This window comes from Cupressus sempervirens, chromosome 7, assembly GCF_028749045.1.
Source record: "Cupressus sempervirens isolate cs-2001-9-10 chromosome 7, ASM2874904v1, whole genome shotgun sequence".
In the NCBI taxonomy this organism is placed as follows: domain Eukaryota; kingdom Viridiplantae; phylum Streptophyta; class Pinopsida; order Cupressales; family Cupressaceae; genus Cupressus; species Cupressus sempervirens.
In genome coordinates this window covers 707083436-707096609 of record NC_143124.1, presented here as the reverse complement: position 1 = coordinate 707096609, position 13174 = coordinate 707083436, and the positions used below count along the sequence as shown (strand labels likewise).

The 13174-nt window shown below is 33.2% G+C and overlaps 1 protein-coding gene across 1 annotated transcript in view; it reads left to right on the top strand.

Moving 5' to 3' along the window:
- LOC149549177 (protein RETICULATA-RELATED 5, chloroplastic-like) overlaps window positions 1-2239 on the top strand; it is a 97826-nt gene extending 95587 nt beyond the window's left edge. The window contains exon 8 of the mRNA XM_089792589.1: window positions 1662-2239. Within this exon, the coding sequence (XP_089648715.1) occupies window positions 1662-1775 (114 nt within the window). The 3' untranslated portion in view covers window positions 1776-2239. The remainder of the gene's footprint in view (window positions 1-1661) is intronic.
- The last annotated feature ends 10935 nt before the right edge of the window (window positions 2240-13174 follow it).

Here is a 13174-nt window from a genome sequence, read left to right as displayed (position 1 = left end):
TGGGATCAAAGGGGAAATCTTAAGTTTTGTTGGTTCCTTTTTGTTGGGCAGACTGTAGAATATTTGTTACATCTTTTCTTGTCTGCAATTTCTGTTTTGGGGGAGAAAATGTGTTACCTGGCTCCTGCTTTCTCGGCTTTGTCCTGTATTGCTTCTGCCCTGTTTCTTTTTTGAGGAGCTTTTTGAGGAGCTTATTGCTTATCTTTTGATGCTGGGGTTCAGGTCCCTTTGTTAAAAACATGCTTTGTATTGGGTTCCAGGCTCCCTTAAAATCTTGTTTTCCCTCACTAAAAAACACAATCCACTAAGAATATTCCTATACAGCTGTAAACTTATATGGATTAGCAGCTACAATAGAGGCAATTCAACAGTTAAGGATGTATCACAGCTTGGGAAATGGTATGGCACCTCTTTTTAAATATTATGACAAGAAGTTGTGACTAAACTAGTTGAGTATGTCCTCGCCCTTCCTAGCCACGCATATCCTTGTACCTGATATATTATGGATAAAGGTACTGTGGCATAGATGCATGTCGGATACCATCCTCATGCATGTCGAAAAATCCCTAATTTTCGGGCCATGCTAAGCACTATGATTTGATTTTGTAAAAACTTGACATGAATATTACTAAACTTGATTTAAAAATAAAATAACTTAGATCGTGCAACCATTTTAATTTTTTTTGGTATAATGAAAACCCACACCAAATGAGGAAGATAGAAAGGTCTTTCCCATTGAGCGATCCATTTTTAGGTTTTCTTTCATTGCAATTCTACTATTTTTTTGGCATCTTTGAATTTTCATAGCATTAATTTTTTTAATAATGATTTTAGCTTTAATTCTACTATTTATATGAGAAACCAAATATGTATTGAAAGGTTGTATGTGGCCCTAGTTGTCCCCTAGCTTACTTAGGTGACCTCAAAAACAATTGTGCATATTGCGGACATTTCTAGGTTTTTGCGAATTAGGGGAGAAGGGTTGGGGAGTTTCCTAGTCTACATGTTCCTCAAACATTCCCATGGAGTAGAGGGTCTTATTTGGGGAAATGGCCATCCAGCTCCTAAGATGTACCAATGCATAAGTTATTCTCATACATATAACCTAAGTCACAGGATTCACCAAATTTCATCCATGAAGTTTGAATTTCAGCGAATTTTTACCCTTTCCGAACTTTATGATATTTAATACAATACTGTTGTTTATAATATTAGTGTTTTATTTTGATATAATATTGAGTTATTTAGTTTAATTATTTAGCAATGTCAAACTATTTTGACAATTTTGTGGATATATTACAAATATTTAAAAATAAATAAATTTATATAAGTTAAATTTAATCTCGAATTTTTACCTTTGCCCAATTTCATCCTAATTTTGTGATCGACGAACTTGATTTCGAACTCGAACCTTGTGACTTAGCATATAGCTAATACATTGGTGCATTCTAGAGTCTGGATAGCAGTTTCCTTTCAGTTCCCTGTTAGTTAGCTGAATGAAAATGGCATTAAGGTAATGACATGCATTTTTGGTTCTTCAATTGTCTTAATGTATTCTCCATATTATTTATCAAATAGCATTTCTCTGTTTGAATATAGATACTGCATGCAGAGAAAACTATCCAAAATCATATGCTCAGCTTTTGCTCTGATGTTTACAGCAATGGATAGATCTAGCCAGACTAACAGGACTCCAACAGAGCAAAGCCGAACCTGAACAACTTTCTTGTAGTTCGTTGAATCATCCTCCTGAAGAATTGGAAGGAGAAAAGTAAAATCTTATGGACGTGTTGAAAATTAGGAGTCAAGAAATTCTTCACTGCACAATGGCTGAGGTTTCTAGCATTGCTTGTTTCAAGATTTGTCAGTTTTAGCTAAGAAGCAATTAAACTGCATACGGTGTGTATTGTGTGGAATTTCTTCAGTCATAATTCTTTCTAGAATTCAAGAATAGTTCAAATCGAGTCATATGAGAATCAAAGTATTTTTATTATAATGAATCAGGTTCTTTTGTTGAGTAAATCTCAAAGATCTAATTTACAGCATTAATTCTTTCGCTGGCACTTCCATGGTGATAGGCAAGGATGTTGATCAGACGGATCTGAGACAGCCTTCTTCACCTTGGGCTCCCTTCTTTTAAATGTCTTTCCTTTCTTCGGTGAGAGGCATTCCTTTCACATGGTTATTTGTATCATAATGTTTCCAATCCATCTAATTAGATTCACCATTTTTTAGTTTACTTCGTTTGTTACACATTCTTTTGGTTTCCGCTTGGAAGTATAGGACATTCTTCTTTGCCATTCTTAAAATTTTGAATTTTGAAATGATTAATTTCTTTCCTTTAACATGGCATATTGTACATTCCCTTCCATTTTGTTTGGTCATTTGTGAAGTTTCATATATTTTGTTTCTTTATTAATTGTTTTGGATACTTGGTGGTAAGTAAACCAATTACTGAAGATTGTTAAAAAAGTAGTAGGTTTTATTGTCATTTTAAAATGTAGATGCAATATTGATTGATTGTAAATTTATAACATGATTAAAATATTTAAGGAAATGTATTAGGAAATTTATTTTTCTTAATTTTTATCTATTATTTCATTGAGAAATCTTTGAATTTGATGCAATTGGAAATATTATACATACATACAATTGTTACTAATCAATTATTCTTTACGTTGATTCAATTTAATATATTACCGCTAGTCATTTTTTGTTTTAATTTATCCTACCATAAACAAAATATAGTATTTTGTATATACTGTTCTTTCAGAATATACATACAGTTAATTTATCCAACCATAAACAAAATATAGTATTTTATATATAATGTTCTTGGAATATATATAAAAAAATATAAAGGATGGGAAATTAATATCATGAAGCCAAGGAAGATTTGTGGCACATTGACGACACTTTTAACTTGCTAGAATTGGACAAACATTCATATTTCAAGTATAGCAAAATGGAAAAGAAACTATATTTATTAACAAGCATACAAATGTCATTACATCAAATAATAATTGTACTAAACAAAGCTTGAATGCTACTATGGCACCAAAATAGTTCCTATAGTTTGGAATTGTAGAATAAGAAAATCTCATAGATAAACCAACTATAGCTAGTGTAGTTATTATTGTAAAATCCATGAAGATAAAGCTTTAGATGACCAACTGATTAGTTTAGTTATTTGTAAATCTTAGAAAATATTGCCTTGCAAGGACCAAGAGTGAGCATTGTGGATTTAGTTAACATTGATGATTGTCAAATAATTTGGAAGATTTATGACCTTTTAATCTATTAAAATAATTAAATATTATTGTAGTTTGATTACTTTATAACAAAGAAATTAATTAGGTATATATATATTTTAAATCGCAGAGACTTGTGTCTACTATAAATACAAACAATAATACAGGGGCATTCCCCTATTTATAATGCAATTGTGAAAATTGTTCTTTGTTTTACACAATAATTTCTTCTTGATCTATACTTCTTTTGACCTTCAATCAATGTTTTATTTGCTACTTTGCCTTCTTGTTTGAATTCCAGTTTTATTTAGCCCGTAGACAATTACCTCTTAACCAAGATCGTTGTTAGTATTAATTGATAAAATTGAATATAAATGATTCATCTTAACATGTCATCCAGATTGATATATTGATAAAAGGAATGTTAGTCTATTCACAACATTTAATTTACTTTAGCAAGGAAAATTCATGAAAATTTCAATATAGTGATTGATTTTCATTTTAGATTTTGACGTTGTGATTTAATTAACACTATAATAGTGAGCCTATTAACAACAAATAAACATCATAAAACACTGTAGCAAGGACATCCAACTGAAGTGTTAGGATTATTTTGATCCTTAGTGAGAGAATTATTCTTCAAGCATGAGATTAATTTTTAGGGTTATGAGTTTCAGATTAGGTGACCTATTATTCCTTAGGAAAAAGTCTTCTCCATCAACTCTTTTGTTTGCAATTAATTAATTAATTTTATTTTTGATAGGTAATTGACCAAAGCCTAGATTATTTATTATTATTGTTGATACATTGTAGGCTCTTGCACACACACACACACACACACACATATATATATATCTAATAGGGAAAGCAAGATATTTAGGCGGGGTGGGGTGAATCAGGATCTATACAACTTTAACACTTCACACAAGTATCAAATCTGATAGCTTCACCATAAACCCTTATCTCAACAATATCATAAATCAAATGAACATTTATTGCAATGCATAGTTAGATCTAGCATCTAATAGCATGACTAACTTACAAACATGTAAAGTAACTCATAACACATGAACACAAAGATTTGGTTATGCAAAAACCCTCCAAGGTGAAGGTAAAACTATGGTGGGGATGATACCCACAAATCTTCACTACTGTAGCATTAAAGTTCGCCTGTTAAAGCTACAAGTTTGATAACTTCTGATGATCTACCCTGTGAGGAGTTTTCCTTGTTAAGAGCTTACATGACTTATCCAGTCTACTTTGATTAAAAAATTTAACCTTACAACTAAGTAACCACTCTGTTAAGAGATTACAAAGGTTTGTTAGGACCACTATATTAAGAGATTGAAACCTTGATTACACTTGTTAAAATGTATTAGTACTTGATCCTTCGGTTTGCACTAATATGCTGATAATAAATCTCCTCTGTACATTAACTTATCATCGCTCCGATATGATATATCTCTATCTTTGCTCTTCATTGTTTTGCTCGGTCTCTACACTATGTCTGATCCACCTTTAACCTTGCATGCATCCAATCCTTCACACACTCATGCACACAACAACAACCCTTGGAATTAGGTCATATAACCTCCTTAAATAGATGATTGGGCGAACCTTCTAGATCCAAATTGATGATCTAGAATCAATCCTTTTGCCATTTAGACCTTGCAATTTTTTGATTGGTGAATTCCCTTGCATAGGGATTAATGATTCTCTGCAAAATGCTCAATCACCTCCTTGATTAACTCCTCGTTCTTCAAATCATGTTTCCAACTCGAAAAAATGACTAACATAGATTTCAGTGCCATTCCAAACAAAAATGTAAAATTGTGTTACTCGACACTTGCAACATACTGATTGTCGACATAAATTGTTTCTTCATGTTGTCCCTTGGCCTTTACTATGCTCGACATGTACTTAATAACTTGGCGTATATAATACTCGACTTCTACTATACTTTGACTAACTTGACAAACATTGTTATCTCTAATTAACTCGGCAATCATGTGATACTCAATGACCATTAGCACGCTTGAGAGTAACTACTGCTCGATACTTGACTTCGAATATTTATAAGTCTCCATTCCTTTGCTCGGCCTATATAGGATGACTTGGTTGTAGTGATGACCGAATAATCCTCCCTTGTGGATGACAAAGTGTTAGAAACTAATAGGCAATATGACTTAGGGGTTAACAATCTCCCCCTTCGACATTAGTGAAAAAAGCACTTTGTCATGATCAAAATTTGTTCAACACAAAATTGAAATACAAGTACTCCCCTTGAGAATATAATCCATACCTTGGTTTATACACTATACATGCACTGACTCTACCACTCCTTATATACATGCAAAATGTCAAAAATGTCAAAACTGTTGTATATTTCTCTACAAAACTTCCTTTATTCATTTGATCATGTCCACCATTATCCCCCTTGTTTTTGTCACTCATGGCTGATGAGGTGGAGTAATGGTAATGCTGTATTTGTTAAAAATGATTTGTGAATCTGTACTATCATGGCTAGAGCATGATCTCAACTTGTCCTTCATACTCCAAAACTTGAATCTTTATTTCTAGTGTAGCAGCTAGATCTACCAAACTATCAGTAGTAGAGAGATTTGAATCTCTTTGTACTATGTCCTTTGTTGATTGAAGCTCTCTCTACATAACCTCTATGTGAGGTATCAACATTGTTTGAATAGAGATAAGCTTAGCCCTTATTCTTCCACCATTAGCTATCAACTTGACTAACCTAGCTTGGGTAAATGTTAATCTGTTAAAATGAAATGAACTTGAAGTTGCATCCATGCTCAACAAATCTCCTGTTGACATTAAATTCGTTTGTTGTTTATCTATGAGCTCTTGATTTTCCTTTGTAAAGAATGTAACATCACATAAATTTTTGCACAAAGAATGAATATTCTTGACAACTTCTTCTACATTATTTACAAGGTTTGATAAATGAACTTGCCTTAATGCAATTTTAGTGTAGAATTTTTCTATAACTTTCTTCTCAAATTTCCTCGCAACTTCTCATTTGAGTCAACATTTGTATTATTAACCTTCTCCACAATTTGAACTAACTGAGCCATAATAAGAGCTTTCTATACAAGGTTTTCCACATCAAATGCTTTGAGGAAAATATCCTTAATCTCATGTAACACTTATTTTTATTGTTGCTCCCTTATGAGCTCTTCTTGTCTCGTCCTCCTTGCCAATAGGTCTTTTAATGTTTTCATATGCTCATAGGTCAAGTTATTAGTGTCCCAATTTAGAATCAAAACAACTTCATCCAATGTCATTGGCTTCCGAGGTGACCGAACCTTCTCCTTCTTGATTCTCTTTCCCTTAGAATCTAGATTACTAGAGCTCGACAATGATAATTGCACACTTTGAGTTTGTAGCTCTAGACTTGGTCTTCGAACAATATCTGGTGTACCCTTGGCACCTTTTTGTTAATATAAGATTGTTTTGAAGTGAAGAACCTGTGATGGAACAATCATTATTTGTCAATGATGTCAAACTTGGTACCTGCTAGTGAAACAATTTCTTTTTGGTTTGAAAGCTATCATTTAGTTGATTGATGAAGAGGACTTGAAAAGAGGAGATAACAATAGCACCTAGAGAGAGGTTGAGTTATTTGGTATATAAAAGAAGCACTAAGACCAAGTAAGACATTGAAACTATAATGTATTGTTTATCTACTTAAAGTCTGAAATGAAAGATTACTCAAGTTAAGACTAGAAGAAGATCAAGTAAAAAAAGTGTTTGCCAAGCCTTGCCAAACAATCAATGCAAGACAAGCAAAAATCAGTAGAAGCCGAGTGAAAAGCAAGAGGTGCTAAGCAAAGATTAAAAAAATGGAAGCCAAGTGATTGTTAGTGTATGCTGAGTAAAGTTTAGTTGGTGTCGAGCATCAGTAAACTTTAGTGTTTGCCGAGTGAACTAGTGTTGGCCAAGTGACAGAACAATATAGATGCCAAGTGACAACAAACAATGTTAAATCGAAGATTTGACGAATCTGAGCCGACTATTTTATTTTGTTGAATTATGTGAAGCTTGTGGAAGATAACTATGATGAACTAGTGGCACATAATTCAAGGTAAACTGTTTTGAGGTGAATACAAAGAAGATTGTAGAAGAAGTTTCTAGAGGAACCAAATGGAAAAGTGGGTAGATTCATTGTATCTTACCTAATCCTACCTAACCCTAAAATGGATGATTGTGGTTAAGAAGAAAAAGATCTAAATTCTCTATTTATAAAGATAGCTAGTCAAAAGAAAAGCTTGTCATGTGCGAGAACCTAAGGAAGACAAGGAGTCTAGGGTATTGCTTCATTCAGTGACCAAACAAAAGTTACTACAGTTGGCATGAAAAGAAAAAAGGCTTAAGATTATGAATTCTTGAAGGGTGAATAAGCTATTAAAACTGAAGTGTATGAAAGCCAAGCATAATGGAGGACTGAAACAAAGATCTGTAATCTGCAAGTGAGTTGTAATTTGTTATCAGATCAAGCCTTACTGTTACTTTTTAATCATTTTATTAGTCTAGGGTAAATCATTTGGATTAAGGTTGACCTAACAGTCATTTGTAAATCCTTTAACCGGGTGACATTCTAATGGAATAGTCTAAAGTCCTCTGACAAGACTCACTCCTAACAAGGTGATTGAAATCCTTTACCTAGGTCACATTTAACAGTGTGTATTGTAACCTTTAACAAGGTTGGCCTTTCATAGGACATCACTTTAGAAGAGTGAGAATTAGTAGCATGTTATTGGTGGTTTTTTCTGAATTGGGTTTCCATGTAAAATCCTTGTGTCAAATTGTTTGAATGTTCTTATGTTGTTTCATGTTTACATTTTTACAAAGTTGTTTTGACCTAGGATAATAACCTACAAAATTTAAGTATTGTATGATCTAATGGATGCATGCATGACAAGGTTTATGGATATGTGTCTAGTAAGCATTGAAAAGTTTTATTTTTACATTTGGACCTTGGATAATTGATTCACCCCCCTCTCAATCATTCTACAGAATTCCAACAATTGGTATCAAAGCCATAGTGCTTGAGAGGACTAGTTTGAAGGTACTAGAGGCAAAAGATCAGGATGTCCAAAAGAGAGGTACCCGATTTAACAAGGAGAACTTCCCTACATGGAAAAGTCCGATGAAGCTACACCTAAGAGGTCTTGGAGACCATGCACAATCTACCATCACCAATGAGCATGTTGACCTTGCTAGAGTCCTAACTGCTAAAGATTTGAAAAAGAAGAAAGAACACAATCAATCTCTGTTAGAGATTACATCTTCCCTAAGCTACATTGAGTTTGATGATATCAAGGAATGTGATACTGCTACGAAGATGTGGGATGCTATAGAAAAGATCTATGGAGGAGAGAAAAATGTACTGAAAGCCAAATCTAAAAGTCTAAGAGGTAAGTTTGATGATATGAGAATGCAAGAAGGTGAGAATACAGTTCAATATTGTGCCAGAGTAAAAGAAGTAGTTAATGCTATTAGAGGAGCAACTGGTAAGATTGAAGATGATACTATGATCAACAAGGTACTGAGAACCCTACTGCCCATCATGCTATTAGAGTCTCTTCCATACAAGAACTAAGGTGCACACTTGGTAATGATTTGACCCTTGAAGGGTTGATAGGTAGACTCGCTACCTTTGAACTCTCTAATTTTGATAATTTCAAATATGAGAATGTTGAATCTTCTTTCAAAGCTAAATTGTCATTAAAAGAACCTAAAGAGAAGAAGAAAAAGGTCAAATATGTTTCTAGTGATAGTGATAAAGATGAGGAGGATGTAGAACAACTTGAAGCATTGCTAACAAGGAGATTTCATAGAGGCAAAGGCAAATTCAAAGGTAAGTTACTTATCATGTGCTTTAATTGTAATGACGTTGGTCATATTGCTGCAAGATGTCCAGAGAAGAACACTAGAAGTGGAGACAAATATATAAGTAAAAGAGATGAGGACAACAAAGATTACAAAGACAAAGGCAAGAAGTCTTGCTACATTGCTGAAGAGGAAACCAAAGATGGATTTGACGACCATGATGATGAAGTGGTGTATGTTGCAATGAAGGACGATTCTGATGAGGATGAGGCAACTGTACTAGCATCTTATGCAAAAAAGAGTGACAAATGGATCATTGATAGTGGGTGTTCGCATCACATGACTAGAGATAAAAGTAAGTTCATTACCCTTGATTATTATGATGGAAATAGTGTAAGGTTTGGTAATGATGCACCTTGTCTGATAAAAGGAAAAGGATTAGTCAAACTCACAGAAAAGATCATGTGTGACAATGCTTATTATGTAGAAGGACTTAACTATAACTTGTTGAATGTGTCACAATTGAATAGTTTAGGTTACAAAGTTGAGTTTGAGAACAAGATAGAAAAGATCTATGACACTGATGGGAAACTAATTGGGAAAGCTGATCAGACTAGAGGTAATCTATTTTATCTTGATATGAATGATGCTACTTGTCTTGTTATAGAATTTGATAATGTGTTGCTATGGCACAAGAGACTATGTCATATTAACTTTGATAACTTGGTGAGTATCAGTAACATGAAAAGAGTTAGAGGTTTGCCAAAATTGAAGAAACTTAACAATATGATTTGCAAACAATGTCAGTTAGGCAAGATGAAAAAATCTAGTTTTAAAAGTAAGACTCACCCCTTTAAAGAAATTCTGGAAATTGTTCACATTGATTTTTGTGGACCAATTGATGTGCAAAGCTACAAAGGTGACAAATACATTATCCTATTTGTTGATGATTATTCTAGGATGATGACAATTATGTTTCTGAAATAGAAATATGATGCTTTCCAAATGTTTAAGTGATACTTAGCTAGAGTTGAAAAGGAGACAAGCAAAAACTTGAAATGTCTGAGATTTGATAGAGGTGGAGAATTTACATCAAATGAGTTTGAGATGTTTTCTAATGATAGAGGAGTCAAAAGATAGACTTCTATACCTAAAACCCCTCCACAAAATAGAATTTCTAAAAGCAAGAACAAATCTATAATGGACTATGCTAGGACATTCATGATGGAGAAGAATCTTCCTTTGAAATATTGGAGAGAAGCTATAAGTACAACTGTCTATATCTTAAACCATGTACAAGTCAAGAAAGGTACTCATTCAACACCTTTTGAATTATGGTATGGATACTCACCCAATGTAAAATATTTTAAGGTATTTGGAAGCAAGTGCTACATTCTCAAGGATTTCAAAAATGGTAAATTAGATGCTAAAAGTGAAGAAGGTGCATTCCTTGGCTATTCCACAAGAACTAAAGATTACAAGTGTTAAATACTAAGACTAACAAAGTTGTGGGAAGTTCAAATGTGAAGTTTGATGAATATACAGAGGTACATGAAGCTGAACCGATGAAGGAACTTGAAGAGTAAAAATTATTTGTATACTTTTATGAAGGTATGCCTTATAATGAAGATGTTGTAAACCAAGTTGTAAATCAAAAAAAAGTTTCAGTGACTGGTGAGTCACATACAGTGGATGTCGAGTTGCATTCAGGAACCAAGTTATAGCCGGGAGCTAAGTTGTAGATAGAAGTTGAGGCACATTTTGATTATGAGATAAGTGTACATAAAAGTGATAATATGTTACTTGATAGATAAGTACATAGTGATTCTAAAGTTGACAGACCTATTGAAGAAAGAAGAGTAGAACCAAGATTGTCAAAGTATGTCAAAAGACATCACCCTGTTGAACAAATTATTGGAGATACAGACATGCTAGACCAATAAAAAGGAATAGACTGAGCAATGATACATGTTTGTTGATCATGCATGAGACTAAGATAGTGAAAGATGCCTTAGAAAATGAGGACTGGAGTAAAGCCATGAAAGAAGAGATTGATCAGATTGAGAAAAACAAAACATGGACTATAGTTACTAGACTAGAGGACAAGAATGTGATTGGAACCAAGCGGGTGTACATAAATAAGTTAGATGAAAATGGTGAAGTCACAAGCAATAAGGAAAGATTAGTTTGCAAAGGTTACGCACAAAAAGAAGAAATAGACTATGGAGAAATATTTGCCTTTGTTGCAAGATTGGAAGGAGTAAGAACTCTGCTTGCTTACTCTACATACAAAGGTTTCAAAGTTTATCAAATGGATGTGAAGTTAACATTTATGAATGACATATTAGAAGAAGAGGTTTACATAGGACAACCAAAAGGATTTTTTGATGCTAACAAAAAGAACATGGTATGTAGACTACACAAAGCTTTATATAGTTTAAAGCAAGCCCCAAGAACATGGTATGAAAGACTTCACAATTATCTTATGATGATTGGTTTTGAGAAGACTGAAAATAACAATAATCTATACTTGAAGACAAAATGAGGTAAATGTATTTTACTAGCTGAAATTTTTATTGATGATATCATATTTAGAGGTCAATATACATTATGTAAGGCATTTGCAAATGAAATGAAGAAAGAATTTGAGATGTCTATGTTTGGAGAGATCAAGTTCTTTGATGGTTTGCAAGTATATTAGATGAAATATGACATATACATCACTCAATCTAATTATGTGAAAGAATTATTAAAATTTTTTGGATTGGAAGATTCAAAACCAGTCAACACACCTATGGTGATAGGACACAAATTGTCAAAGAATGATGATTCTGCTGATGTGAATCAAACATTGTACAAGTCTATGATTGGCAAGTTGCAATATGTAGTACATAACATACCTGACATTGCATTATTTTTTGAGATTGTTGCAAGATTTTATGCAAATCCTAAGAGATATCGTTTGATGGTCATTAAGAGAATTATGAGATATCTAAAAGGAACAAAAGACTATGGTTTATACTACACGAAAAATAAAAAAAATGAGTTAAGAGCCTACACAAATGCTGATTGGGCTAGAAACATTGATGATAGAAAGAGCATAAGCAGTGGAGTATTTTCCTTAGGAAAGAGATTGGTCTCCTGGACCAACAAGAAACAAAATTACATATCTCAATCTATTGCTGAAGTTGAATATATGGTTGCTGCAGTAAATTGTACAAATGTGGTATGGATCAAACAACTATTTAAAGGTATGAAGGAGGAAATCACTGAACTTGTGGTACTTTATTGTGATAATACAAGTGCTAGAAACATATCAAAGAATCCTATGATGCCCACAAAGAATAAGCACATTGCAATCAAGTATCATTACTTGAGAGAGCTAGTTCAAGACAAAAAAGTGAGGATGAAATATGTGAATACAAAAGAATATATAGCTAATATATTCACAAAATATTTACCTAAGGATGCAAATGAATATCTTATAAGTAAACTAAGGATGATACCCCTATCCAAAGCTACTTAAAGAAGCATGAGTAGTGCCCTACATCAACTGAGATGAATGTTGTATCTTAAAACTTGATGCAATGGATATTACTTTAGGAGCTGCCTAAAGTAATGAAGGAGCTGAATTAGAAGACTTATGGTCACATGAAAGGTGACAAAGGGAGATATTTGAATGGATTATATTTGTATAAAGAGATGAAAAGTCTTTGGCATTGTTGTCCAAGAGGAGATATAAGTACAGAGAGATAGATAGATACCTGAATATCAAAATGAGGGAGAGATACTCCAAAGGGTGAGATTTACAAGAGAAGTAGTAAAGGAGCTTGACAAATATCACATTACCTTATATAAAGGAAGGATATCTAGTATACTGATAGAGGGAGAAATTTCAAAGATTTATTTTCTTTTTGATATTGTTGATTGGTATTGGTTTACCATCAATGCCAAAGAGGGAGATTGTTGATATAAGATTGTTTTGAAGTGAAGGACCTATAATGGAACAATCATTATTTTGTCAATGATATCAAACCTGCTACTTGCTAGTGAGACATTGCTTTTTGGTC